Here is a 27,332-nt window from a genome sequence, read left to right as displayed (position 1 = left end):
GCCTTGATACCATACCTCAAGGCTTTCGCATGGGGCACATGTAGTTGCGAGGATGCACTGTATTGCTCGTAATCCTCTCAATATAAATCAAGTATATTTGATGCATTGTATTTGTATTGTATCGAAGTGCATTGTATGCTATGGTGAAAGATCATCGTTAATATGCTACATGAGCTACAAAATGTGAAAATGCCAAATTTCCTGTATAATATTATGTATGTGGTATGTTGAAGTGTATGATAGCGCGCTATGCTATCCGTAATTTGTGCTGTACATCTCGTTTGCTTTGCTTTGCTTTGGCCATTCTCAGTTTATCTTCTCGCATGACCTTGACCGACTCATATCTACTGCGCGCTCTCCGTTTCTATCTGATCTTGATATTCGTTTGAGGTTTCTTTGCATTCTTCTTTTTTTGCGCTTTGCGCAACGTGCTCCGCCTTGTCACGCCCTGTTGACCCTTCTTGCCGTCCACGCTTTGAACTTCTTTGAAACGCTTTCCGCCCGCCCGACTTCCGTTTCTCCCGTCTCCTCCTTACCCCTTTCGCCTCACTACCCACTACCCACTATTAACCCTGCTCCCTCCTTGCCGTCCCCTCACAGTTCCGCACCTCTGACTCCTCATCTTCATTTCTACATCATCCTGCCCGAACACTTCGACTGGGGCAACATTCATAGCGTCGAGTGGAGCGTGTCGATCGGTCTTCTATTCCACCATTTTTGCGGCTTTCGAATGAGGGTCGGTTAGATATCTTGCTAAGCGGCCATCAGAGGATTTTGGCGTTTCTTCTCACCTGGACCGCCTGGAAGTCAAGTGCACAAGCTTTTCTCCGTGATCATGACGCCAAGTTTTCTACAAGTCCTCCAGATGCTAACTCAGCGAACAATCCACTTGAGGAGACGAGTAATGCTCCATGTGATGATCAACATGGCATGGGATTTATTTCAGCTCGCTCGAGGGACCACCACCGCGAGCTAGCCTTTCGAACGGTTTCGTCTCGATCCAGCTGCCCGCCGCATCTACTATCGTCCATAATAACCCGTGAGTGAGCATCGACCGAATCATCGATACGCCCAGCCTAGCAGTCGTAATGCGCTCGCCATCAGCTTATTTGATTATCCCGCTCATACGAGAGGGGCGACGTACCCTCTATATAATCTAGCTATACCCGTCAACCAAGGTTTAGGATTCGTTTTATCTGTACCTCTTACTAATCTCTTGAGTTGATATAGCGGTGTACGAGGTTCAAGTCCTGATAAGCCTCTTTGTTGCGCTTTTGTCTATCATCAGAGAAGAATCTCATCAGCCAGTCTTCCAAAAACACATTGATAACGCTCCAAGCCGGATTGATTGTGTCAAGCTGAAACCTAACTCACTTTGATGGCCTGTATAGTATGAAAGGTGACGTCCATGTCAGCGAGGTTTGCCTTTAGTCAGTTACCGATTGGCATGATGAAAAGACAAGACAACTCACATCAACAGGATATATCAATGCCCAGCTGGTCACTCCCGCCACACTTCCGCAGAAGAAAGGTATCAGACCCTTGGGCAGTATATTCCTCGCCCAAGCAGGGACTTCACCTTGGATCTCGCTAGTCGCACCGCTGCCTATTTCACCATGACCTTGAAGATCTTGACGATGATTCGAGATCGATGATTTGGATCGTCCGAGATAATAACGCATTACATCGTATTCTGCAAAATAGAGCGCCGTACCCAGGGTATCCCGTATGAAGTGCAGTCTCCATCCTATGTATAGTCCTCTATACCCCGAGGAGTTGACGATGAGCTTGACAGCTTGGATGGTAGTCGGAGGCACGAATCCGGGGACCTTAGGTGCCGGTGTGGGATTTGTAGGTAGAGATGCGCCGGCTGTTGGAGGAGCGTTGGGTCGGAATATCTCTGGATGAGAATCGCGGAAGATCTGGTATTCCAGTTGACGTCGGACCTGCAGTAATCACCCTTCAGCTCTTTGCATATCTCACAATCAACAGATGACGTGGTAAAGAAGATGTTTTGAGACCCACCTTGACCAGCTCAAATGGTGCACTACCTATACAGACTACCGCTCCACTCGCACCGCCTGCTAACCAACTGGTGATGGCTATATCGGCGGCATTATCTCTGGTGAAAAGGCCTAATTTCAGATCGAGCCATGGCGCGCTCGCCCCATTCGGGGGCTTATTGGGTGAGGGTGAGGACGACGTCGAGGGAATCGAGTTCAGGATACGTTTGGTCGAGGTGTAGATCGTGAAAGATATGGTCCGGACGATGGATATCGTTATCAGAGGTAATCTATACTCAGTAACGACAATAAGCTCGGCGATTTGAGGTTCAGGTGCAAGGCGAGCTTACGGAAATCCTCTCCATAGACTGCACATGAGTTTCATCAGCCGATTCTACAATTCTGGCGCCAGCGGAATAGCTCACCCTCCTATACCCTCTTCCTTGACTACCTCAGCAGCTAATCTAGGTATCGACAAATTCTCCCTGCTGGATTGTAATCTAGACTTGAGCGAGTCTAGCGGGAATCCGGCGAAAGTCGATAACAGAGACGCCGTAGTAGCAGACACGACCTATGACCGTACATTGAGCCAGTCCGTTTTAGCTCAATTGAAAGTTCCTTTGTTCTCTACAATCCATTAGGAAGGCTTGACTTACGACTTTGTGTTCTGCATGAAGGAGTTTGTTGTCAGTGCTATTGCAGGATCTCCATATGGACAGAGGACGACTCACGCTTCAGCCATTCGTCGGTCTCGCGAGCCCGTTTAGTCCATGGCCCATTATAAGGAGCCTGACGGCTATGTCAGAGGGCACATTTCGACTTCAGCATACTCGCTCGCTCGCTCGCTCGATCTTACCGGAAATGCCGGAGATAACGACAACAACATGCGGAGGTACGAACCTATCAGCCGCCATGCCCTATATGGATATTCTGTACGTCTTGACTAAATGTGTCCAGTCGGACGAGGTAGTGAGGGCGAGTATACGCAAATAGCGGGGGATGAAGTGGTAACAAGGTATTGAGGAGGAGAGAAGTAGATAAAGGAGTTTTACGAGTGTAAGTGGATTCGATTTGAGGGTGACCAGGTAATTATCCGGATATCTGTTACGCGTACTGAAGCACGTGGCACAAATCACCCCTAAATACATGCATTGACCCCGCATCATATATCAAGGAGACTCCAGAGCGTGTTCATGCAACATCTGGAAAGACGGCGTCAAGCTAAAATCCAATCAACAGCTGCTTTTCCTCGCGACGGGTCTGGGTCTAGAGAATGCGTCATGACCGTGACCGTCTTGCTACGCCGCGATGAGGACGATCTTCCCCCTTCGCCGTTCTCATATTTCTTCCCATTGCTCTTGATCATGATTGCTTGTGGAGGCTATATCTACTGGCGCAGAGTCCAGCAGGCAGGAAGGTCGTCAAGGTTATTACGCATGAAGTGAGCACAAGGTAGAGAGGCTACTATACAAGAATCGTGTTAACAAGGCAATATTGATGACATTCAGCTTCCCGATTTCTACAAGCACGTCAACAGGAATTCGACTTTCTGAAGATGGCGTAAATCCATTCATCTCTCAGTCCCACTCCCACCTGGGTTGGACAGCTGATCAGATGATTCTGATAGCCCCCTGCAACAGTGTTCACCCATGATAACGCTTCGACAGACTCTTTACCTGCTCATGCCTTACAAGAGATACCGGAACTACAACAACCCTCACCAATCGCATACTCGGACACCAACCCCTCATCATTACCCTTGTCCAGTCTACCGCGCGCCATGCCCAGTAAAGCGGCTAGGGTGTTAGGTATAGGGAAAAGCAGGAGATCCAATCAAGGGAGAGTCAAAAGTCCGATCGAAGGTGATCAATCGGATGAAGATCAAGCTGCGAGTACGAATACTCGTACAGACAGATTCGATATTGGTGATTTGGAAGATGAGAGCGGCGGTGAGATTGGGAATGAGCTTGATCCTCTCAGAAATAAGTGATGAGATCATGTGAATCACGTTTGCTTGATCTCATCTCGCATGCAGACCATATCCTTCATCCTCTTCGTCCGCCAAGGATCCGCGTATGCGGGACCTCAGTTGATCATATATGTATATGTATATTTGACGAATGTGATCGATTCCAGCTGTGGTCGTATGCAGCAGTCATATGCATGTTTTCCTCTACTATCTTTTGATTGCCGACGCGCATCCATATATTCGGACTCCTCCGCTCTTTCGTGACTTTGAGTGAGACCTCGCCCTGAGTCTGATTCCACGCGTCAAACAAGATCAGATCATTTACTCGTCATTTACTCGTAACTCCTCCAATCGTCAATAATATACCACAGAACAAAGCTATACATAAGACAAGCGCACCTGTATCCGAAGCCAGCAGGATCCACACAGAAGAGTAGAAGGCTCAGTCCAGGTTGGAATCCTGCGAAGACGATCAGCACGCTCTTGATAGGAAAGCACTCGCATCGCAACTTCTGGTCCTCCATCCGAAGGTCGAGGACCGACGACACTCTCTAGCTACTCGACCCTTTCTCGATAAGCTTGATGCAGCCTGGCACCCCCTTCCGCCGCCATGTCCCACGCTTTACTGTGAGCATGATGATCATCATCCTCTTCTCTCTGATGACACGACGGACTGACAAGCGAAACTTGTGCAGGCTTCGACTATTCCTCTCTCCCTACTTCTCCGTCTCTCTAGCAATGCAATACCTCAAGACCTATCCCGATAACATAGGCATATCACACTATTTATGTTGGCGGATGAAGAAGATGCCTCCGGAGGAAGTTGAATTCTACTGGCCTCAGATATGGTACGTCGCTACTCTTCGCTTCAAACACAATGGAATCCGCTAAAGATCATCTCCCGAATAGTCACCTGCTTCTGACCTACCCGACGCAATCGAATGCCTTGGAGTCATTCATTCTATCGCGGGCTGAAGAGAGCACTCACTCTGCCATGCTGGTGCGTCTCCTCCGCATCGCATTCATGCCAAGCGACCGACGCTGACTGTTCTCGGGAATCAGACATTTTGGTTCATGCAAGCTGCTCTGCGTGACCTGACTCCATCTAGGATAATCAATCCTACCCCGTTTATGATCTGTCAGCGGATTCTGCACAAATGCCACGAAATAATCTTTGGTGATCCGCCCGAACCCTCGAGATCCCCTTATCGGTCTCTTCCCCAATCACCTTCTATGTCCCCTTCCTCCAGCTCACGAGGCTTGTCCCTCATCGACAAAGCTAACACGAAGACGCTCAACGCCCCTTCGCGAGTCAACAACCATATACCTCCCGCACTAGTCGGTATGGGTGTGATGTTAGCCAGCGCGCCCGGTATAACCGGATTAGTGGATCTTGCGGGAGATTGGGCGGTCACGCAGGGCCGAAGACCTCGAGACGATCTCCCTGGGGCTAGATCCGGACGGACAATGGCTGAAGTTGACCAAACTGGCGGAGCAGATCTTTCTTCGCCTTCAAGGTGGAAGAAGTCAAACCATGAAGCGGAAGACGATGGCTCAGACGAAGAAGCGGTACCTTCACAGGCTCAAACTCCGATCATCAAGCGAAGTGCATCACCCCTGCCCCAAAATGTAGCTCATCTGCAGAATCCAGCTTCAACCGCACCCAACCTCATCTCACCTCCCAGTAGGACCCCCTCACCAAATCCCTCAACACCTCCAACTGGTCGACCTCGAAAAGGGTCCGATCCTTTCGGTCAAATGGCGCAACCAGGACCTCGACCTGGACCGAGTCGAACGCACACTCCGCCGAGATCGACACATCAACCCTTCTATTCTGTACCGGAATTACCTGTGTCCAGGTCAGCCAGCTCAAATAGGTTATTCCCTCACGATCGACCTCCGCCTCCCGAAGCTATCCTGTCGACATATAGTATAGACGCGCAACGGCAATTGCTTCGAAGCCATTATTGCAGGAGCGAAGTCCGTTTCTTGCTGCTGTTGGAGGATATCAGTAATAGGCTTCTGGTGATTCCTAAACCGGCCAGAGTCAGTGCGCTGAGAGCAGAATTAACGAGTTTGAACCATAATCTCCCTGCCGAAGTAAGTCAGCTCCCGTTTGTGGTCTCTGGACCAGCCGCCAGATGTTGTAGCTGATATTCCCCTGTAGGTCTGCATGCCCTTATGGTGCGCAGCTGATCACGGCCACGAGTCAGGAGGCGAGACTTCAGCTGGACATCCTCTGAAATCGCGTCCAGGCGGGGACAGGGTCCGCTCGCGAGCTCACGCAAGAGTCGTTCGTATATCGCCTGGAGACTCAGTCGTGTTGAATTCAGCGGAACGTGCGCCTTACTTGATACATGTAGAGATTCTGGAGGGAGACCTGGATTTCGACCCTTCCAGACGAGATAACCGGGATCTGTTGAGGAAGATCGTTGTACAAGAGGACTTGAAGCGGAGGAAGTTGAATCACACCCCGAGTAATTTACCTGGAACACCCGATATGTCGTTTGGTGCACACGACGGGGGTTTTGGCTCTCCGATGCCCAATGTCATACCTCCTGAACAAGTGCACCCGGATCAACCCGCCCCACTCCGACAAGACGACAGGAAAGACGTCGTACCGGATGATATGGAAGAAATGGATCTGGTGGAGCAGCTGTACGGAGCTAAAATTTCGGTCCACGATGCTTTACCCGATCTATCCGAGAGTGTCCCTCTGCCCTCTGCTCCAAAGAACAAGCAACTGGATATGGTAGCTTGGGAAAAAGGATCTCCGTCCGAATTACCATCTCGAAGATCAAGTTTCGGCAATACCCTCGCCCTCAATTCCCCGAATCCATCGTTATTGCCCAAAACACCAGATCTACTCTCTGCACCTCCTGGTCCCGCTGCCGAAATTGACATATCGCCGAACGGTGGATCGGCGCCTCCTTCACCACTATTCCCTCCATCGCATCCGGGTATCCATGCTGAACCCCTCAAAAGACCTACAATAACGCTGGAAGACTACTCCGAAAGGATGAGAACTGCTGCTGTAATGCTTGCTCAGCTCAATGCTTCGCTCGTTCCTCCGACGCAAGAAGCGTCCAATCCACAAAGCGCGACCACTAGCTCCTGGATCCCTGGAACAGGTTGGATAACCGGTACGAAGACCCCCTCCGGCTCTGGTTCAGGCTCTGCGGAACCACCGAAAGTCGAGGTGGCCACCGCGGCGGGAGGGAAATTGAAGCTTGCTGCTGCTCAAGCAGCTGCGATTCGAGAGAGGATCATGGAAGAGATGATGGCGTTAGAAGAAGAGAGAGTAGCACGTATGACGGATCGTCCTGAAGGGGTAGAGATTGAACAACCAGCTACGGATTCTAACGGTAACGGTAACGGCAATGGTTCTCATGAAAACGGTCAAGGACAAGGACAAACGGCAGAAGATGAAGGGATTGTAAGGAGAGAGTTGAACAAAGCTGATCCGTCAGCAGCGGTCTTTAAGGAATCGTGGACGGCGAAAAAGAGCCGGATAAGAGCTAGTTCACCGTGGGGTCATCTGGCCAATTGGGATGTCATATCCGTGATTGTCAAGACTGGAGCGGATTTGAGACAGGAACAATTGGCGACGCAGTTGATAGAGCGTTTCAGCCGGATCTGGAAAGATGAGAAATGTGAATGTTGGGTGCGGTTGTAAGTGATTATTCTAGCTCTTATTGTTGATTTCCCAAAGTCAAGTCGGAGTTTGAACAGACAAGCTGATGTTGATGAATACGATGGAATCTGCAGCTTCCGAATTCTCATCACTGGAGAAACGTCTGGTCTGGTAGAGACGATAACAGATGCAGTGTCGGTGCATTCTATCAAGAAAGGAGAATATGCCAAGAGACTGGCGGAAGGTGGTCCGATAGGTCATGTCTCGCTGAAAGACCATTATGTCAATGTGAGTCGGAGTCAAAGTCTCACGCTTGTCTCATGAATTTCCCTATCAGGAAAAAGTCCTCCTTTCGTGCTGACATCACGCCGTCATCAACTAGACATACGGCAAACCAGATTCGGGGAGGTATCTTCGCGCGCAACGGAACTTCATCCGCTCCCTCGCTGGATACTCTATCGTCACGTACCTACTCCAGATCAAAGATCGACATAACGGGAATATCCTGGTGGATCACGATGGACATCTGATACATATTGATTTCGGATTCATGCTTTCCAATTCTCCCGGGAACATGGGTTTCGAAGCTGCTCCGTTCAAAATGCCACTTGTGAGTCTACCTCGCTTGCCCACCGACGCCCGAGTATAAGTACGAGTGCCATTACGAGCAGATTAGAGATAGCTTGGATGAGGACACTGACGCGATTTGCGATTTTGGGTTATATAGGAATACGTCGATATCATGGGCGGATTGGATTCGCCGGGATACGCGTATTTCAAGAAACTCTTCAAAGAGGGTTTCGAAGCTGCGCGTAAACATTCCGATAGTTTGATTAGTGAGTATCGTGCGATTGAACAAGACTTCCATGTCCTATTGAAAGGTCATGGGGCTGATGGCTTGTTGGTATTGTGTGACCTCGTAGCGATCGTCGAGCTGATGCAAAAGAGTGAGTGATCCACTGTCCGGAATGAATCTAGAAGTTCAGAATACAGAGTTTCTGACTTTTCATGCAAACGCACGATTTTTGCTGAATTAATCTGTGGACCAGACTCCAAACTCGATTGCTTCATCTTGTTTGGGGAACAAACCTCGAATCATCTGAAAGAACGATTCCAACTTGGCCTGACGACGCAGGCTGTTGATACGTACCTGGAACGACTCATAGTAAGCTCGACAGGAAGTAATTATACGAGGTTGTACGATACTTTCCAATATTACAGGTGGGTCCGATGTTTTCCATCATACATGTTTCTACGTTGCGAGGCTGAATATGATCCTGTTGCTGCTGCCAATGCTGATTATGCTCGCCTTGATTGATTCGACAAATAGCCAAGGTGTATTATGATCGATTCTTATTGGCTTGGATCCTGGCATTGGTATAACCTGCATTATACTATACTATACTATACTATACTATACTATACAGTACTGTACAGTACGATGCAATGAGCAAAGACTGCAGCATCTTTAGGATATTCATGAGCATAATCGTGGGCATTATCAGCTCTCATATGCATTTATCATGACCATCGACCAAGGGAGACAGTCACAATAGCCGCACTATTAATGAAGCAAAGATGTAACATGGAACTTTGGTTGAGGGTGAATGCTTGTCGATCAATGGCGGATGGCCATTGAAGAGTGAATGAAATAAGTAACGATTATTCAATACATAGTATTATGAGGACTATGAGTATGTCGTACATCCTAAAACGTGACCTAAAAGGGTATCTCTACAGAACAGTATTGAGCGTACCTGCTCAAGAAAAAAATCTCTAATATTACCTTCTCCCCGGTCCGCCCGGTCCACCTTGTCCATTTAAAGAACGATTACCTCCAAACCCCACATTGCTTCCTCCTCTACCTCTTATTCCCCTAATTCCAAATCCACCTCCACTCGTATTTCCCTCTGCACTTCCATTCCCATTCCCATTCCCATTCCCGTTACTCAGCCTATCTACTAGATCACCCGGTCTTGATGCTGGGACGGCATCATGCATGACTATATCCATATCCGGCGTCTTCTCTCTGAATCCTCGTCCCTTTCGAACTACCTCTTCTGTCGATTTATCCGTCTCCGAACTCAAATTCGGTAGAAGCTCCGATGAGCCAGAAGCAGAAGAAGCTCTGTTAAGGATCGAGAATCCTTTTGGAGCTACAGGAGGTTTCGTAGACGAAAATGAAGATGAGTGAGAAAGGATAGACATCCCCTTATCTTGCGTTGGCATTGACATCGTAGGTGGTTGAGGGGAAGATGAAGTTGATACTGTCGATCGATTCAGTATACTTATTCCTTTACTTGATGATTGACTTGGATCCGACCCATTGACGTGTGCCGTAGGTTTAGTAGGGACAGAAGAAGGGAAGGATGGCTTGAAATCATTATTTCGTTGTGGTTGTACTCTAGGCGATGAGAGATTCGGCTTGCCGTTGATCCGATCCAGCAAAGAGACTCTACCAGACTCGCTCGACTGCGGTATCGGTTTCTCTTGGTTCTTATCCGCAAATCTGTCAGGTGTGGCTTCTTTCGGTCGCTTGGCCTGGGGCATCTCGCCATCTCTGTCTTTCGACCCGAGTCTAGATAAGAGGGACGGACGCTCGTTTTGCTTCACCTCGGTCAATCTGTCATTGGTTTGGGTCAGCTTGCTGTCGTCCGCTTCTCGTGGTCGTTTTGCGGACGATGTCAGGGCGGGTGTACCGAGTCGATCAGCGAGCGATACACGGCTTGTTGATGGTGTAGGATTACTGTTATCCTCAGATGGCTTCGACGAACGTATCGAGAGCGATGGTGCTGTTGATGCAGACGTCGCAAGCGGATTTGATGTGGGTGTGTGACTTGAGGGTGGCTGGGCTGTCACATTCGCAGAATTTCGTATAGACAGACTAGCGGGACCTTCGTTTGTGGGCAAAACCTTGATGACCTTTTCTGAAGTCGATGCGCTGAGATCGTTGGAGGAGGATATTGATATTGGGCGACTCTTGTCTGACAATGGCGGAATGACAGATTTCCCATTGAGAACAGGGGATGTAGGAGGTCGTTGCTGATGAGGAGGCGCGTCTCGAGGATTATCCGGCTTATTCGACCTTGGTGAACGAGTGCTAGATACCCCTGTCCGCCTAACAGGCTGGGGGGAACGAGGCCGTATCCCGGGTGATTTTGGCCGTCTATCGGGAGACTTTGCTCTACTACCGGGTAATCTCGGTCTTATCTCTGGCGTTCGTTGTCTTCTCTCAGGTGATTTTGGTCTTCTCTCTGGCGATCGTGCTCTTCTTTCAGGTGATCTTGGTCTTCTCGCCGGCGATCTTGGAATCCGTTCTGGAGACCTTGGTCTCCTTTCTAGTGTCCCTGCCTGCCTGTCGGGGGATCTTGCTCTTCGCTCCGGTGATCGTCGCCTTTCTGTCTGAAGTCTCGAGCTAGATGGCTCAGACGGTATGGGCCGTGCACTCCCTGATGGACCAGAAGGAGGATTTCGGGCATTGTAAGACGGAGGTCCTGATCCTGCCTGGGTACCTCTCGGACCAGCAGGGAGGTCGACCGACCGCGGACCACGAGGGGCTTTCGGAGGATCAGCAATTCTCGGGCCCGGCGGTAGATCGTTGGCCGGGCGTGACGGAGGAACGGGACGGTTTCGGTTGGAAGGACCCGAAGGCGGAGGCGGTTGTGATCTACTAGAACTGGGTATCGACTCCCATGATGGTTTAATCTTGATTACCTTCGACCGATCATCCGCTAAGACCTGCTTCAAGTACATCAGTACTAGCCGTGTCAAGACGAGGTGTAGAGCGAAGCGAACAGGACACACCTCAGCCATATCCACTATATTACCCCACTTCTCCGCATCTATTGATCCTTTCTGTGCACGCTTCTCCATGTTCCTGCTCTCCTTAGCCAAATCCAGTAGATCTTCCCTATCTACACGATGAACAAGCTGAAACCGGCGGTCGCACTGTGTAGACGTCAGTGTATGATATATTCAGCATCATTGTGAACAACTCACTATGGTGGAAAAGCGGTATAGGGCATATAAAACCGGCTCGACGATATTTGCCATTGATGAAAGGTTCCCACGTCGAATAAGGGTTTTACACTCTCCCTATCATTTGGATTAGACTCTACGCGCTTTAACAAGATAATTCTCGACTCACAAGCAACGGCGGAAGAATCGTCCTCACAAAAGCGGGGGCCAGAGATTCTTCTTCGAGATCCCTATCATTTCCCTTTTCGCTCCACTTATCTATCGCTTGGCCAGTCCACTCCTTCATCTTATGGAAAATCCACCTTAAAGAGAAATCATTCTCGCCCATACCCTGCTTGATTACCATTTCACCATATCTCGCTAAGAGCAGGACCGCCAATCTTGGATCCACAGGTGCAGCCTTCTCCGTATACCTCTTGAATGCGATAATCAGATCTTGCACCCGACTGGCAGACGATTTCGAGGGTATTGAATTGATCAAAGCTTTGAGATATCTTGCTCGACTTTCTTCGGTTGAGTTCTTGCCTGATATACTGGACATAGGCTCTAGCAGACCTATGATAAGCTTGCTCTCTTCTTCATTTGCGTTTGTAAGGATATCAAACAAGCCGTTCCTCAGTGTTTCCTCGACTTCCGGATGGCGCCCATTCTCGAGTAACTCCTTGCGTTGTTCCGCCGCGTTGATTTCCAGGTACTTCAGTATGTTCTTCCTCGATGCTCCTGTGTCTTCCTCAGGATTTCTGCAATCATCGATCATGACCGAGAAGACCTCCGCAGGAGAAACGGATAGAAGCATGTGGAGGGAATCTTTCACATATTTTAGTTCGCGCGGTTCTACCCTCCCAACGGAAGATCAGCCAATGCACAACCAGACTATCTCCAGTACTAAAAGAAGGAGTATGTGAGGTATTGACCTACGACAAGCTAAGAGCTGGAGAAGTACTCCAGCATTTCCTCGGACCCATCGAGGATCAGCTCTTCCCGTCGGTCCTAAGCCTTTTATCCCAATGATCCTGACTTTTTCATCCTCGTCTTCACATAGATCTAACAGAGCATCGATTGCTGCATCTTGTAAATCTTCGAATTCGCCAAATAACTTGGGCACAAGTGTACCGAAGAAGGCCTTGTTCTCGTATTCCGGGTAAGAAGGTAAAGTGATCAGGTGTTCTTGGAATTTGCGTTTCTATATGTTCCGCGTCGAGATTAGCTTGAGCTTGTGGGCGGATGCAGCGAAAGTAGACAATCTTACATCTGAAGTGAGAGACTTCGGGCCTAAGGCTTGACTCATCAACTTTCTCGCTTGTTCCAAGGCATGTTGGGCAGCTGAAGATGACATGGCGAAGTCAAAGTTGCCTTGGATATTCTGAGGGAAGTTTTCCCGTTCACCACATATTGCGAGATCCGAGTCGGTAGATCTGACTGCTCTTTTCTGGCAACGGAAGCCACTGGGCTGCGACTTTGTCGATCGCGATATCTATACAAGGCGAAGAAATGACGAGTTTAGTGAAGGTGAATTTGAGGTTGTTCAAGGTTTTAACGAGTGACGCATGATCATCGAAAACATCCAAAATGCCATAGCCACGTGGCCACAAAATTCGAGTCGCCCAACCTTGATGTCTTTTGTCCTTACGTCCTTACAACATCATTTCTGATATCATTCATCTCTTGATCTCAGAACAGCTAGCACACGAACTAGAACAGCGTCAAAATGGCAGCAGAGACCACGGCGGAATCATCTTCAGCACCGGCGCAAGCCAAGCAGACCAAGCAAACCAAACAACCTCCTCCGCAAGGCGCGAAACCCGAAAAGGGAGGGGAGAAAGAGAAAGGCAAATCAGCGAAAGATCTCAAGAAAGAGAAACGGGCAGCTGCAGTAGCTGCTCGAGGTGCATCTGAAGCATCTACAGAATCGTCCCGACCAACTTTACCGACTTCACAGTCCACCGATTCCAGGTCGAATTTCCAACAACACCAACAACATGCTCATCAAGCTGGGGGTGGTGGTGGACCCAGTATACCCAAACGACCAACCCATTATTCCGAACCCTCCGCCCTGTCTCTCTCGACGATACAACAGAATCTCTTCTTCTCGCATCTACCGAAACAAACACCTCCCGATACTTCGGCAGCGCTTACTACGGGGAAACTCCACCCGATTATAGTCAGATTAGGGGTGTTGATGTCTTCCGGCCAACTAAGAGGGGCGAATGCAAGAACGATGGGGATGATGTCTGCCTTCCGAGAGGTTATTCGGGATTACGAGTGTCCGGATCAAGCGGTCCTTTGGAAAGATCTGCCGATTTACCTGAGTCCAATGATTGCTTGGCTCGAGGGATGTCGACCGAAGGGTGTGGGAGGTGGTAACGCTATCAGGTCAGCTTGGTGTATGGATACATGTTGATCTTTGTAGAGGAGCTGATCCAGGAACCTGAATGCAGATGGTTGAAGTCTGAAATCAATCGATTGGGCGAGCAAGGCGATAGATCAGAGGCAGAGGTGAGCTATGGATCCTTTCGAATTTGGCTCCGACAAGCTGGATTACTGCTAATCTTGGTGATTTTGTGACGCAGCAAAAAGATTATTTGGTTGAGGCGATTGGACTATACCTGCGAGATAGGATAGAATTCGCCGACAAGGTGATTGCGGATAATGCCAAAGAGAAGATCAGGAATGGTGACACCGTTGTCACGTATGCTCGGTGAGTATCTCGATCGACAACGCTTTCGGTGCACCTCACATCAACAGAGCATGGGCCGCGCGAGGCCGATTAGTTATTGCAATATGATACGATTGCTCATGAAGCTGTAGCTGGTATTGAGGCAGGATACTAATTCTACTCTTGTTCACAGATCGTCAGTCGTAGAGCGAGTCTTACTTGAAGCCCATCGAGATATGAAAGCCTCCGACCCTGAAGCAGGTTTCAAAGTCGTCGTCGTGGATTCAAGGCCTTTATTGGAGGGTGAGTAAAGTCTCTCTTTACACCCTGAGGGGTCCCATCGAACAGTGCCAGCGAATTTTCAACGTCAACATATAAATCCTCGTTCCTCTCGACTCCCATGTTCAGTAACTTATCAAATTTTCGAACTGACAATACTATTCTACGATCTTGCAGGCCGTCAATCCCTCGAAGCCCTCAGCGGCGCCGGCATATCCTGCACTTACATCCTCCTACCGCTCCTCTCCTCCATACTCTCTCAGGCGGACTTAGTCCTTCTCGGCGGGTCCGCATTACATTCCGATGGCGCCCTCTACTCCCGCAGCGGGACAGCTATAGTTTCGATGCTCGCCAAAGAACATCGGGTCCCCGTCGTAGCGTGCGTAGAAACTTACAAATTCGGCGAGAAAGTCGTGTTGGACGGTGTTTCTTCCAACGAGTTGGGTTCTGTCGAGAATCTACTGAACCTGCCTAATGGATTATCTTTCGGTGACGCTTCGACTCCAAGCACGACGAGGGACAACAGAAATTTGACTCCACTGCATCTGGTGTATGACGTTACGCCGCCCAGCTTGATCACTGCTGTCTGTACGGAGGTGAGCATCTCTGCTCCTACCACGATGCACTCCATTGTATTGCGTTCCATGCCGGCTTACCTTGTGTGGTACGATGTTGCGTGCGGAGTGCTCATCGTAACGGAATATGCTGATGTGTTTCTGAATTCGAAACATCTGTAGATCGGCTTTATCCCTCCGAGCTCCGTACCGACAGTTCTGGGCAAAGCGAGCAGCGTGGTCTAATATGCATAATTTGCAGTGGGAGGTCATATCTGCCTATACTCTGGTGCTGGTCATGTAATATAGCGATTACTATTACTGTTACGCATTATACATTATGCATCATTGCAATGCAGCAGGTATTATGAGAGGGGTATCAATCATCTCAAGGGTATCTTTCCAGTCCTACAATCGAATCCCAGATGCGATAGCTTAAATCAGACATCAATGTATTTACAAGGGTCTCCAAAGCCTGAAAAACATTACCACATCACTAAATCACGATCCGCATCATCATATTAAGCTAACATCCTCTCCCTCGCTCTCGTATTCGTGTTCAAGCTCGCGTACGACCGAGGCGGGATATTCTCCTCTTCCTCCACTTTCCTCATCACCCTATTAGTCACCCTAGTCGAGGGATGAAGCTGTATACCGTATCTGCCATTCTTGTTCATCGGAGTTTGCGCCTGAGCATGGGCCTGACTTTGGTACGAAGGTGTATGTGTAGGAACGCTCGGTAAAGGAGTTTGAGCTAAAGCTAAAGAAGATCTCCGTCTATTCCGAGTTTGTACACCGCCTTTGGCAGGTAAAGGCGTCGAGTTGATCATCGTTGAGGGGGTATCAGGGATCATTTGTGCATTCGTTTTGGTACCGGCGTTGGCGTTCGTGTTGGTGTTGATCTTTCTCGAGGTAGCGAGTGGTGTGGATCCTGCTATTCCCTTGACAGAGAACTTTCGTTTCATCTATTTTCATAAAACGGGAAAATGAGTAAGTCCCTCAGCATTCAGAACTAAGAAGAAGGAAACTTACCAATTCGACTTCCTGCTGTTTCGAGTCGAGCGCAATATTCAGCATCTCCCTGTCTTCTTTCAACTCCGCTTTACGTCTCTGGAGATTCATAATTTCCAAATCCTTAGACGCAGACTCGGATCGCAATTTGTTGATCTCGTCTCTGAGTGCCGCCGTCGAAGTCGAAGATGGCGAACTCGAAGTATTGCTAGATGAGCCGGCGTTCGATCGAGATACTCTCTCATCGGAATCCTCAAGTTGTCCTCTCAGCTATGACAATCATGAATCAGATCAACGTCGTAGATTCCCCCTTGCCTGACCAATGGGGATGGCAATGTAGACTTACCTCATCGTTCTCTTTTTCTAGCTCGTGCACAAACCTCTCTTCTTCCTCCAACTTCTTCTCAGCGTCAATCCTTCGTTTCTGCTCAATCTCGAAGCGCCTTTCGACCTCCTCCAACCTCTTCCTAGCACCTTCCTCCGACTTTCGGTACCCCTGGTACTTATCTACTTGACTGAGCAGCTTTTCGATCTCATCCTCATCTACAAGCCTCGCCTCCGTGAGCTCTTTCACATGAAACTTAAGATCCGCAATCTTCTCATTCGCCCTATCCAGCTCTTTCTGAATCTCCGTGTTGTCCACCTCGGAAAGCTGTTCCATCTTATCCTGAGCCGACCTCAACTCCGCATGCAGAGCATCGATCTCTTCTCCCTGTTCGCGCAGATGCTCGATCTCGTGTTGAGCTTCCTCAAGCTGGCTTCGAGCTTCTTCCAGCTCAGCCGTGAGATCAGGTCTACCCTCATACTCGTCTAATTGGGCATGAGCGGACTCCAGCTCTGCTTTTAGAGCATGCACTTCATCCTCGGCTGATTCTATCTCCTGTATCTTCTGACGTGCTTCATCAAGTTCTTCCTGAAGACGATCGATTTCGTCCTGGGCGTTTTTGTTGTTTTCGAGATGCTCAATTTGAGACTGAGCATCTTGCAGATCCCTTCGTAGCGTGTCCATTTCCTCTAGAGTCGCTTGATCTTTCACTGACCTATCTCTCTCCCGCTCCTCCAACCCCATCATCTGATCGCGTACATGATGCAGCTCTTTCTCCAGATCATCCTTGGTAGCTTGAGTTTCGGCTAATCGCCTGACCATATCTTGGGAGTCCGCAGTCGTCTTAGCCAGCCTTATCTCCAGCTCCTTAGCTTCGTTCTGAGCTACCATCGTCCTATCCGACATTTCTCCACCACCGGCACCAGCTCGTAATCCAGCTCGAAGGGTGGGCGAAGGTGAAGGGAGCGGAGACGGAGATCGACTCTTTCGAGCCATCCTGAGTTCTCGTTCAAGATCCTTCACTTGATTATGCAGGACTTCCGCATCGAGAGCTCTCAGATTTACTCTAGCCAGGCACCCATCCCTCTCAGAAACCTCACTTTGCAGTTTCTTTGCGAGGTCCTTGTATAGCTCCAATTCCGCTTTGAGCGCTGAGGTATGAGAGAGTTGAGCTTCTAGCATCTTTTGCGTAGGTATGATTAAACCTTCGTTCGTGGGCGAGTGCCGAAGGATCATTGTTGCAGTCGAGGTTGGAGTTGGATTTGACGCGGACGTGCCTGGTGATCCGACAGCTTGACAAGGGGAAGGCGAACTGAAAGACATTGTCATGGTAGTATCGAAGAATTGGGTGACGTCCCCGCCCAAAGCTCTCGGAGTTTGTACTGCGTCTCCTCCGACTGTCGTTCTCGCAGGAGAAGTGAAATTGGACGATAGTCCCTCTTCCTCCGCTCTTCGCGTCAGGGGCCAAGTCAAGTCGGCTTGCTCAGCTGACATGTCGGCGAAGATTGAGGATGTATTGTATGGCCTTCCGATCGGCGTGGGACTATCGACTGTCCCTTCACCCTGATTAATCATCTCGGATCGTCGAATCGTAGGATTGGACAACTCGTCCAGACCTTGTGAGCGCTCTGACGAGATCGACATTTCTTGTTCTTCCACGGGTACTTGGCCTTGGACCTGGGTGGGAGCATTCCAGAATTGATCTTCTGTGTGATCTGCGTTCGAAGACATCGTCGACACGTCTTCCCTCACAGGAGAGAGGATTTGCATGTCTCTCGCAGGAGCTGTAGCTATAGTTGAAGTTGAAGGAGGATCGGTAATGGAGAAGCTACTTTCTTCGGGCTGAAATCGAGTCGAAAGGAGATTCGACATATCTTCCGGACAGTCCAAATCTGCCGAAGGCATCTCCCGCTCTTCCGTGTCTATATTTTCATCTTGCTGGTTGAAGCTGATCATACTGATCTCCTTTGAGACATTCTCATCTTCGGGAAGAGCAAGGGGGGAACAATGTATATTGGGTTCACCATTCCACGAATCATCCCTTCGCTCGTGTCCTTCAAAGGAAGCATCGATGGAATCCTCAATCTCCCTCTCGTCGACTTGCTCGTCCCAGTTATGCACGGTGCCCGACCGGTCGCCATCGGACATGGTCGAAGACGCGATCAGGGAGATTTCACCCTCTTGACCTGGCACTTCCCAGCTCTCGTCTGCCTTGTCTACGACCGATGATCTCCGGGGAGACGAGATGGAAGGTATGGTTACTGCTAAAAGCTGTGAGAAGAACGAGTTGGTAGGTGAAGGTGGGGGTTTCGGTTGGTGGATTGAGGCGTTCGGAGTGATGATCCTGAACTTATTCTTGGGAAAGAAGCGGACTGCCAACGAACTATTGAATTAGCTGAACGTCGTCGCTTGAATCGTCATGTCGATGTCTGTCAACTCACCACCATTCCCTGATCCTGGGGTACCTGTTGAGCGGAGTATGCCTTTTACTCCCGGCGTATAGTGGAATGTATGTGATGTTTGGGCTTGACTCAACGGCGGAGTATCGGGTTTCTCTTCCTCTATCGATTCGGCAGAGTTGTTAGGGGAAGCCAGAGGAGAGATACTCTGCGCAGAGAAGTCCAGGGGGTCTAATGAAGAATCATAAGTCTACGTGGTAAGGCATTGCTATAATTTGGAAGACGTACCTGCTGGATTGACCAGATTGATGACCCTCTTCTTCACTTTTGTTCTGGCAGACGTGGGCACCATCAATGTCGATGAAGCCATCGTTGATGGGCCCGGTCCAGCTACTGCGGACATATTGTTCGTCTATGCAGTATGAAGCTGCTCTGAGATGCTATATCACTGAGCTGTATATGATATAGGGAGGAATGTCATTGCACGTAATAATGGTTTGTTGACATCAGGAACTTGGGTTGGGTGATAAAAGTAAAATCAGCCACGTGTGACTTGTTTACTTTCGTATTCTTCACTGTACTTTTGGCAGCACCTCTTATTTCTTTTCTTCCCACATATTTCGCACGAATGCATGACGAGCAGATGGATACAGTGGACCAGTTCATACATGATCCAGCTATATTAGTAGGTATATGCATGGTGTATGTTCATTTGCAAGCAAATAGATAATATCGTATATCGCGTCTCTTCCTCTCGCCGTACAATGTACGCATACCGCCGCCATTCACATCCTGCTTTGGTGCAACACGATCGTCTTGATAGAACTAGCCTTGAGTTGACTGGTAGCGTTCTCCATACTGATATCGCCATTGCCATTTTTGAAATCCCATACCTACTCGAAGAATTGCTCAGCAGTTAAACTCATTGACTGACAAAGGAACGCGGCAAACTTACACGTTTGTAAAGGAAGCCACCACCTAGAACCTGGAATGCCCAGCCCACAGTCGAGATCGTACCGAAGACAGCAGCCAGTATATGGCCTTGAGTGAACATCCCAATCGTATTGATCAGTCCCGCAGATCCAGTCGCTATTTTGGTCGTTATCAGCTCATTGTCCTTACCCGACATGTAAAGCTGACTTACAGGGTATCCCAACTAGCATGTAAATCGAATATAGCAGATGGAAGCCGCCAAAGAGGAAGTATATGTCTTCGTCACACGTCAGCTTGGCTGCAAGGATGTTGAAACGCGAGCTCACAGAAGAAGATAGCCATGGTTTTGCCTTCCGTCCTGCAGTATCCAAGATAGATAGGTCTGAACCAGAGTATGAAAGAAGCCAATCCAATGACTACGACGTAACTTATCGAACTCGCCAGATCGGCACTGCGAGGGATTGACATAAGCTAAGTTGCCTTCGGTGCAAGACGCAAGGTACAATGGTAGCTTACCCGCCCTCTGATGCTCCTGCCAATAAGAGGAATATACATCCCAGCATGTTGATGATCAAGGTCGCAGCGAGGGCATACCATTGATATCCTATCAACTTGATTGTCTGTCTCTTCGTCGGATCTTCGATGATCTCAGGATCATAATGGACGAAAGGATAGACTATGGCGTCTCTCATCAGTACAAACCCAACGGTTGGAGTCAAACCCCTTGAAGGGACCTACAAGGCGGCCAGTTATTCCTATAACTTCCAGACTCCTGCTCACGTCTAGCTAAATCTTGCTCTCGTCGCGCCAATTCCGCTTCTCGCCTGCTCAACTCAGCTGCTCTCGGATCACTAGCACCAGCTCCACCGCCATATCCACCATAATCTCCATAAGCATTTGTGGTGTTTGCTTGTCCGCCAAACGATGCGGAAGACTCGTTAGGCTGTGAGAACGGATCTTTGACTGGATCTGAGAATGGGTCCGTATCTAGCGTGGCGTGCTGCGAAGAATCCGCAAATGGGTCGTCTGCTTGTCAGCCGCGTCTTTGGCCAGTTTCGACTCACTTGTTGGCTTGTACGACATCTTGTTTGTGGTGATGCTCGATAGGTGATATTGTTGATGTTGATAAAGGATCAATCAAAGATGGGTGGGTTGCTGATGACGATGAGAACACCGAACACAGCTTTATCACTTCGCGTCACAGACTTACGTAATATCAGGTCAGGCCAGACAATGCCACGTGTATCAGCTATTTCTCTCGTCAACAGAAGTCTCATGATCAGATCAAATGCGACTATTGGTCAACATACATTCCTTACGTTTGTGTCAACACTTGTATAAACACATCATTGTCCATATTGAGCGCAGCGGAACATGTCAGAGGAAACAGCATCTCACCCAGAAGCGAGCACGAGTACGATTCCGAGTGACAGTCCGCTGGGAACTCGAACAACAGGCCGAACGAGGGTCAAATCCCAACGGGTCCTGGAAGCGGAAGATACCAAGCGTTTCTTGTCCAATCAGTCGAAAGCTGCCGCCGAGGCTGATGTCAAGGTACCTGCAAAGGCCAAGACATATGGTAAGAAGAGTAAAGGCAAGGGGAAGAAGAAGTCGGACGATGAAGTTTACTGTATTTGTAAAACCAATAACGAGGGAAGTATGATCGAATGTGGGGAATGTAATGACTGGTAAGTCACATCAACCCTCTGTCAGGCCCAAACCCAGCGCCTGCCCGCAATAACAAGAAGCTCGTGCTATATATACTGATATACTTCTCAATCAGGTTCCATTTTACCTGTATCGGATTGACCGAGGACGAAGCGGAAAAAATTCGTATGTCGAGGTTCTTCACGAAAGCGAGACTGAAAACACGCCTGACATATTTGATAGACGTCTATGTGTGTCCCGAATGTACCGAGAGTACAGATAAGAAAACGACTCGTAAGTCCATCTTGCTCGGAAAGGCAGTAGGTAGCTATGTAGATAGTATATCCATTTATCCTTGTTATGATTCGATTATCGATTATACCATGGATCATATGGATAGTATCGGTGCAGTGCATATCAAGCCATCACATCGCATGTGTGCGGTCTTGGTCATGGTGCATGTGTGTACCTGTACACTCCTTTTCACATGATGTGCATCGGTGTACCCCATCGCATCGCCCCGAGTCACAACATACATATGTGTCACGGTCTTGGACTTCAGCTCATATGTCCAAGTGAACTTAGACAAGTATGATCTCTCGACTTTCCCTTCCCCATCTCCTCCTCCGGGGGTGGTTGACGCTCCCAAGACCAAGGCCAAACCCCGAAAGGTATGTCTAGCTTTCCGCATGTACACAAGCACGATTTGAATTTGCTAACGTCTCTCTTTGTAGGCTGCCCCCTCTCGACCTTCGGCATCTGGAAGCGATGATGACTCTGGCTCAGAAGCTCAAATCGCCTCCTCTTCTTCTTCACGACAATCGTCCGTCCATCCGACTCCTCCGCCAAACAAGAGATCTCGCTTGTCGACTGACATCAAACGGAAGTCATCCATCATTGTAGAAAGAAAAGCGTCGATCGACAGAAAGTCATCTGTGGCTAGCGGCGCCTTACCGCCGATGCGGAAATATGTTCGGGAGAGACTCGCACCCCTATTCCAAGGTCTGTTCGGGACCATGAGCGAAGGGGAGGCGGTGAACTTTAGCCAAGCAGTGGAAGAGGGCATATATAGTAATTTCAAGGAAATCATAGGCGGTAAAGAAAGTACTGGAACTCGATACAAGTGAGTCTGCGTCTTTCGCTTCAAGCTACAATGCTGACAGCAGATGTAAGGACCCAATTCAACTTGTTGTCCTCGTCGATCGCTAAGGGCCTTCGTCCAGACCTCATCGCGTCGATCACTTCTCGAAAACTTGGCCCGACGCAAATAGCTACTTTGACTTCAGCCGATCTAGCATCAGAGGAACAGCTGAAAGCCATCGAGCAAGCAAGACAGTCCGTCCTTGAGCAAACTGTCAAGTCGAAAGAAGACACTTCGTCGACTATCCGATTGGGCAGAGACGGATTCGAGAAAGTCGAGAATGTCCATGAGAAAGAGATGAAGCTTCTAGCTCAGCAAGAGGAATCGGCTAGATTACGTGCTGAAGAAGAAAGGCGTCTTAGAGAAAATCCACCGCCTACGCCGATAGAGGAGAAAGATGTTCAGAAATCGCCAATTGTCAATAAATTTACGGAAGGTCCGAAACGATCAGAATCTATCGACGTGTCTTCGCCTCTCAAACAACCTCTTGTCAGCTCAGCTTGGACAGCACCGGCGTCGACTGACGAGTCTGAGCAAGAAGTGAATAATTTCGATCAGACCAATTTGGACCTGAGCGATATCGTACAGGTGGGGGACGAGATGGAGCTCGATGATCTGGATGACAGAGAAGAGGTCCCGAAAAGCGACATGCAGCTGTTCGAAGCTAAAGAAGTGTTTTGGTCGGGTGGTGTAAGTCGACTTCAATTTTGTTCAGCAGATACTGATACAAATGAACAGATTGTCAATCCTGCTAATCCCTCCGCATACATTCCACCAATATCCTTACGTCTGATCTGCAAAGCCACACCTCCTGACTGGAAGATCTTGCTCCCGCGTGAAAAGATCGAGATCACCGGAAGAGTACCAACGAAAGGCTCACTGCAATACTTGAGTGATAGTCGGCTGAATCCTTCCAAAGAATTGATCACGGTCGCTTTCAGCTTGGATGAGAAAGCGACTGATGAGGAGATACTGGCGTGGGAAGAGATGGTAGAATACCATATTGGCAAAGAGTAAGTCTAGCTTCTCATACGGGCCTTCTTCAACTATTCTGACCAGAGTGTCGGTACGCAGTCGACATGCACTTTATTTGCCATACGAAAAGCATCCTCACCCGCCGCCTGGATCAGCCAAAGAATTATACATGATCCCTCTTCGACCGTCTGACCCGGCTCCAGAATTTACAGAATTGATAGATGGTTTCGCCCTTCCCATAAAGGGAAGATCGACTTCGGTCTTTTTGGGTGTCTTCGTTTTCAACAAGTCATCAACTCCAATCCCCGCCCCTGCTCCTCGTCCGTCAACCTCTGAACCTCCTCACCCACCTCAGCCTGCTGCTATACCCCCTCTCGCGCAAATACCTGCAATTTCGCAACCGGTAATCCAGAATGATCAATTACAAGCATTGATGGCTAGTCTCAACCCGACCGCTATACAAGGTTTAGTCGGTGGGATCACACCTGTTCCACTCGGAGGATCCACCCCGCCCATCGGAGGTATCACCCCAACACCTCAACCGACATACCCTTCGTACACTCCAGCTCAACAGGTATATACGCCTTATGATAACTCAGGAGGGTACACACCTCAACCACAGCCGTATGGCGGCGGTGGCGGCAGCGGTGGTGGATATCAAGATGGATGGAGGGGTGAAATGAGGCGAGATGAGCGGAGGGATCTAGGCGGAAGAGATCCGAGAAGGCGGGATCGGGGGGACTGGGTGGAAAGGAGGGAGAGCGATAATGGATGGGGCAACCGAGGCGGCGGGAGGGGTAGGGGCGGAGGTGGGGGTAGTCATGGGAGGTATTGATGGGATAACTGTACCTGCATTTGTGGCGTCGCAAGCTAAATTACTGTCCACCTGTGTGACCATGTGAAATATTGTAAGGGTAACCTAACGCAATGACAATCATATTTTCCCAATCAAAAGGACGATTGCGCTGACACCGTCTTCGGGGTAATGTGGCATTTCCCCTACTCATCATTTTTGATCGTCGTCTAAGGGGGAAGCGAGAGACATGTAAGAAGATTGCCAGCAGACAGGTACAAACACTGCACACTATGTACACTCTACTGATCTCCTTTGCGCTAAGTTATGTATCGACCCTGGTGAAGCAATACTGTCCTGTTTCCCCATGATTACTATCCCCCATAACAGATAATACATACGATTTCACCTCCCTCAGCGTGATATCTGTGTGCCGGATACGGCCATCAGTAAGAAGGGAACCATGCACAACACCGCCGATCCTTTCATTCTCTGAGTCTCGAACGGTCCAGGGCTCAGCTGTGAAAGCAAGAATCGAAGTGAGCCATTCACAGCACTGACGGGTTCTGATCTTGGATCGTGCATTGAGAAGCCCTATAAACAAAAGTTCTGGTTGGCCTTGACAATGTGATGCTAGTGTGATTGCCAACAAGGACGAACTGGCACTTTCCGAACATCGAGACCATCTGTTACCAGTCATGGACGCCTATACGTCCTGGAGGCCTTGAGCCTTGACTAAAGAATGGCTCTCAGTCGATCACTCCATACGCACCTCGTCATCGTGTCATCCGTGTCAAGCCAAAGAACAAGTCTGGGCAACAATTTTCCTTCCTTTCACACGGCAACTGTATATATGTACGAACATCCCATATTTCATCTCTTCGTCTTCTTTACTTCTGGTTTTCCTTCCCACCCTGAACCCGATGTTCACAATGTCTCTGTATGCTGAGAGCCTCACCTCGAAAGATGCTACCCGCCATTCGCCGCTCATGCAAGATCGTTCTGAGGAAATACTCGAGTGGATCTGCCTTCCCCTCGAGGACGACGATCTACGGTTTCTCGACGATTGCAAGTGCCGATCACCAGCTCGGACAGATACCACCTCCTGTATTGTGACGGGTCGAGCGATGAGCCTCTCAATATGACTTATTGCGTATGTACGACTGTTGGGAGATCGCGAACAAAGATGCGAGGTCATACGATATACATATCTTAAGGAAATACTTCTATCATCTGAAGAACGATGCAGCCTATTTAAACCATGCAGTCCGCTCCTCCGGACCCTCGTTTCCGAATAGTCGTACAAGCAGAACCCGTCTGCTCAGAGGCAATCCAAATAGAAGCAGGTGAACTGTCACACACACCCTAGAGATATATATCCACGAATGGAGATCAGTCGATTCTCTAGATGACCTGTGTCGATATCCCGGTGACCATGCTCGACGAGCCAGATGACTATCCCGATTCTCCCTCCTTCATTCTACCCAGTACCATGCCGATCGACCACGGTACGCGCCACTGGAAAAAAAAAAAAAAAAAAAAAAAAAACAAAGATGAGCAATGGCTTGCATGCCTCACTGTACAAGACGAACGATCGGAAAGGGAGATTGTCACACTTCGTCACATGTTCAGTGTCAGAGAGAACAGCATAATCGTTGGTGAAGATGACCAAGACACAGGCGTCAGAAAATTTCATGTTTTGCGTCTATCTGCGGACCAACAAATCTGCAGACCAACAATCGCCTGGATCCCAAGAGCTCGCTCTATCTCACTGTCAACCGACATTGACGATCAAGCAAGGCGGAATAGAGCGGTACTGGGACTATAGTACCGAAATTGGTGGGAAATATTCCGTTCTGCCCGTCAAGGAAAGTAAGCATTTCCAGAGAGGCTGCATGAACTTTGTATTATGCTAGGTGCATCGAGGTCGAGCAATCTCTGTGATGAATGCTTGAATACATGAAAATTTAGCACATTGCTCTCTTCTACTGACCTGGTCCACAAGCACAGATTCCGGGCTGAATGCGCTCGGCATTGATGGCTTCCTTACCGTAAAAGATCTCAGGTCAGCGATGAAGACTTGTTTGCACAATGGTTCAGCTATTTAGCCCGTCAGAGTGTGGACGAGGTGCCTACAAACCCAATGCCACAGGAGTCATAGCTCCGTCTTCGAGTCTGAAAGGCAAACAGGACTCGAATTGCTCGGGCGTCCCACTTGAAACAAGCTGCCAACTGCTCGAAGCTGTGCAAATATTCGCGGGCAAGGTGAAATCGCAATTCCGATGCCAGGTAACGTAATTCTTAGGCTGCTGATTGAGGCATCTTTCCGGTCCAAATAATGGATTTAATCTGATTCTTCCCGGTGATTAAGGCATCCGTATGATCTACCTGCCTGTTTGGGGACCCTATGCATATGCTATGACCACGTCGTTGAGTAGTCTGAGTGCATAGGACAAACAGAATCACGATCTAAAAATCGAAGCGAATCGAAGGTTTGAAAGCGAAAAATTTCCAAAAATCACAACGACTGAAGAGAGATTCGAACTCTCGAGCCACGAAGGCATTGCCTGTCCGATTCTGGCACTAGCAAAGCAACGGAATAACCACTATCCGATTCAGCCAATCTTGCGTTCGGGTGTCAGGCTAACAAAGAATATAATTCTTCGACAAGCTGGTGAAAAATAGTAAAACATCCCTCAGTTCTTCCTCTTTTCCCACCAGAGACACCGCCAAAGTCCCTGAAGCGTATACAGCATGTGCTTCAACCCTGAGAAAATGACCATCCGTAGCTGAGGACCTGACGTTGGGTATCAGCATTGACACTCGAAGTATCATGTTTATAGCTGGCTACAGTCCGTGACGCCCTTTTATCGCGCAGTGTGGCGCTTAGCGAGACCGCCACACTCAAGTCCTCCAACTTGATTATTCTTAAAACCTTACCTTTCAGCCTGGTAATTATACATCCCATGTAGTCCTTGTCTCTGAGAGTGTAGAGATGCTGGGAGCGTCTCCAAGCCATCGAGCCAAGCTGAATA

General features: G+C 48.9%; 8 protein-coding genes across 8 annotated transcripts; 4 read left to right on the top strand and 4 right to left on the bottom strand.

Moving 5' to 3' along the window:
* Positions 1-937: 937 nt before the first annotated feature.
* Positions 938-2,917, bottom strand: I303_106212 (uncharacterized protein; the record flags this gene model as incomplete). The annotated part of the gene is made up of 9 exons (XM_065969330.1): positions 938-1,076; positions 1,145-1,278; positions 1,473-1,946; positions 2,026-2,293; positions 2,354-2,371; positions 2,429-2,574; positions 2,660-2,670; positions 2,735-2,799; positions 2,904-2,917. The coding sequence occupies 9 exons, from the start codon at positions 2,915-2,917 to the stop codon at positions 938-940; spliced, it is 1,269 nt and encodes a 422-aa protein (XP_065825402.1).
* Positions 2,918-3,283: 366 nt separating this feature from the next.
* Positions 3,284-3,993, top strand: I303_106211 (uncharacterized protein; the record flags this gene model as incomplete). The annotated part of the gene is made up of 3 exons (XM_018409512.1): positions 3,284-3,444; positions 3,512-3,563; positions 3,631-3,993. 3 exons carry the CDS (start codon positions 3,284-3,286, stop codon positions 3,991-3,993), a joined length of 576 nt encoding a protein of 191 aa, XP_018261785.1.
* Positions 3,994-4,582: 589 nt separating this feature from the next.
* On the top strand, positions 4,583-8,952 carry I303_106210 (uncharacterized protein; the record flags this gene model as incomplete). The annotated part of the gene is made up of 11 exons (XM_018409511.1): positions 4,583-4,599; positions 4,668-4,820; positions 4,882-4,972; positions 5,035-6,072; positions 6,140-7,644; positions 7,741-7,894; positions 7,989-8,216; positions 8,334-8,442; positions 8,530-8,553; positions 8,656-8,827; positions 8,937-8,952. The coding sequence occupies 11 exons, from the start codon at positions 4,583-4,585 to the stop codon at positions 8,950-8,952; spliced, it is 3,507 nt and encodes a 1,168-aa protein (XP_018261784.1).
* A 436-nt stretch (positions 8,953-9,388) lies between these two features.
* Positions 9,389-12,920, bottom strand: I303_106209 (uncharacterized protein; the record flags this gene model as incomplete). The annotated part of the gene is made up of 6 exons (XM_018409510.1): positions 9,389-11,344; positions 11,411-11,554; positions 11,606-11,701; positions 11,754-12,418; positions 12,503-12,767; positions 12,834-12,920. The coding sequence occupies 6 exons, from the start codon at positions 12,918-12,920 to the stop codon at positions 9,389-9,391; spliced, it is 3,213 nt and encodes a 1,070-aa protein (XP_018261783.1).
* A 372-nt stretch (positions 12,921-13,292) lies between these two features.
* On the top strand, positions 13,293-15,319 carry I303_106208 (uncharacterized protein; the record flags this gene model as incomplete). Its single annotated transcript, XM_018409509.1, has 6 exons — positions 13,293-13,957; positions 14,023-14,080; positions 14,155-14,282; positions 14,434-14,543; positions 14,697-15,115; positions 15,257-15,319. 6 exons carry the CDS (start codon positions 13,293-13,295, stop codon positions 15,317-15,319), a joined length of 1,443 nt encoding a protein of 480 aa, XP_018261782.1.
* A 275-nt stretch (positions 15,320-15,594) lies between these two features.
* I303_106207 (uncharacterized protein) lies at positions 15,595-19,211 on the bottom strand (the record flags this gene model as incomplete). Its single annotated transcript, XM_018409508.1, has 5 exons — positions 15,595-16,038; positions 16,106-16,354; positions 16,431-18,781; positions 18,851-19,039; positions 19,097-19,211. 5 exons carry the CDS (start codon positions 19,209-19,211, stop codon positions 15,595-15,597), a joined length of 3,348 nt encoding a protein of 1,115 aa, XP_018261781.1.
* Positions 19,212-19,593: 382 nt separating this feature from the next.
* I303_106206 (uncharacterized protein) lies at positions 19,594-20,824 on the bottom strand (the record flags this gene model as incomplete). The annotated part of the gene is made up of 7 exons (XM_065969329.1): positions 19,594-19,701; positions 19,764-19,897; positions 19,953-20,018; positions 20,068-20,192; positions 20,258-20,417; positions 20,480-20,710; positions 20,806-20,824. 7 exons carry the CDS (start codon positions 20,822-20,824, stop codon positions 19,594-19,596), a joined length of 843 nt encoding a protein of 280 aa, XP_065825401.1.
* Positions 20,825-21,115: 291 nt separating this feature from the next.
* On the top strand, positions 21,116-24,339 carry I303_106205 (uncharacterized protein; the record flags this gene model as incomplete). The annotated part of the gene is made up of 8 exons (XM_018409506.1): positions 21,116-21,429; positions 21,525-21,574; positions 21,632-21,682; positions 21,974-22,059; positions 22,123-22,511; positions 22,562-23,219; positions 23,268-23,542; positions 23,604-24,339. 8 exons carry the CDS (start codon positions 21,116-21,118, stop codon positions 24,337-24,339), a joined length of 2,559 nt encoding a protein of 852 aa, XP_018261779.1.
* Between the last annotated feature and the right edge of the window lie 2,993 nt (positions 24,340-27,332).

The sequence above is a fragment of the Kwoniella dejecticola genome, chromosome 7 (genome assembly GCF_000512565.2).
Source record: "Kwoniella dejecticola CBS 10117 chromosome 7, complete sequence".
NCBI lineage: Eukaryota > Fungi > Basidiomycota > Tremellomycetes > Tremellales > Cryptococcaceae > Kwoniella > Kwoniella dejecticola.
This window is presented reverse-complemented; position numbering and strand designations above follow the sequence as displayed.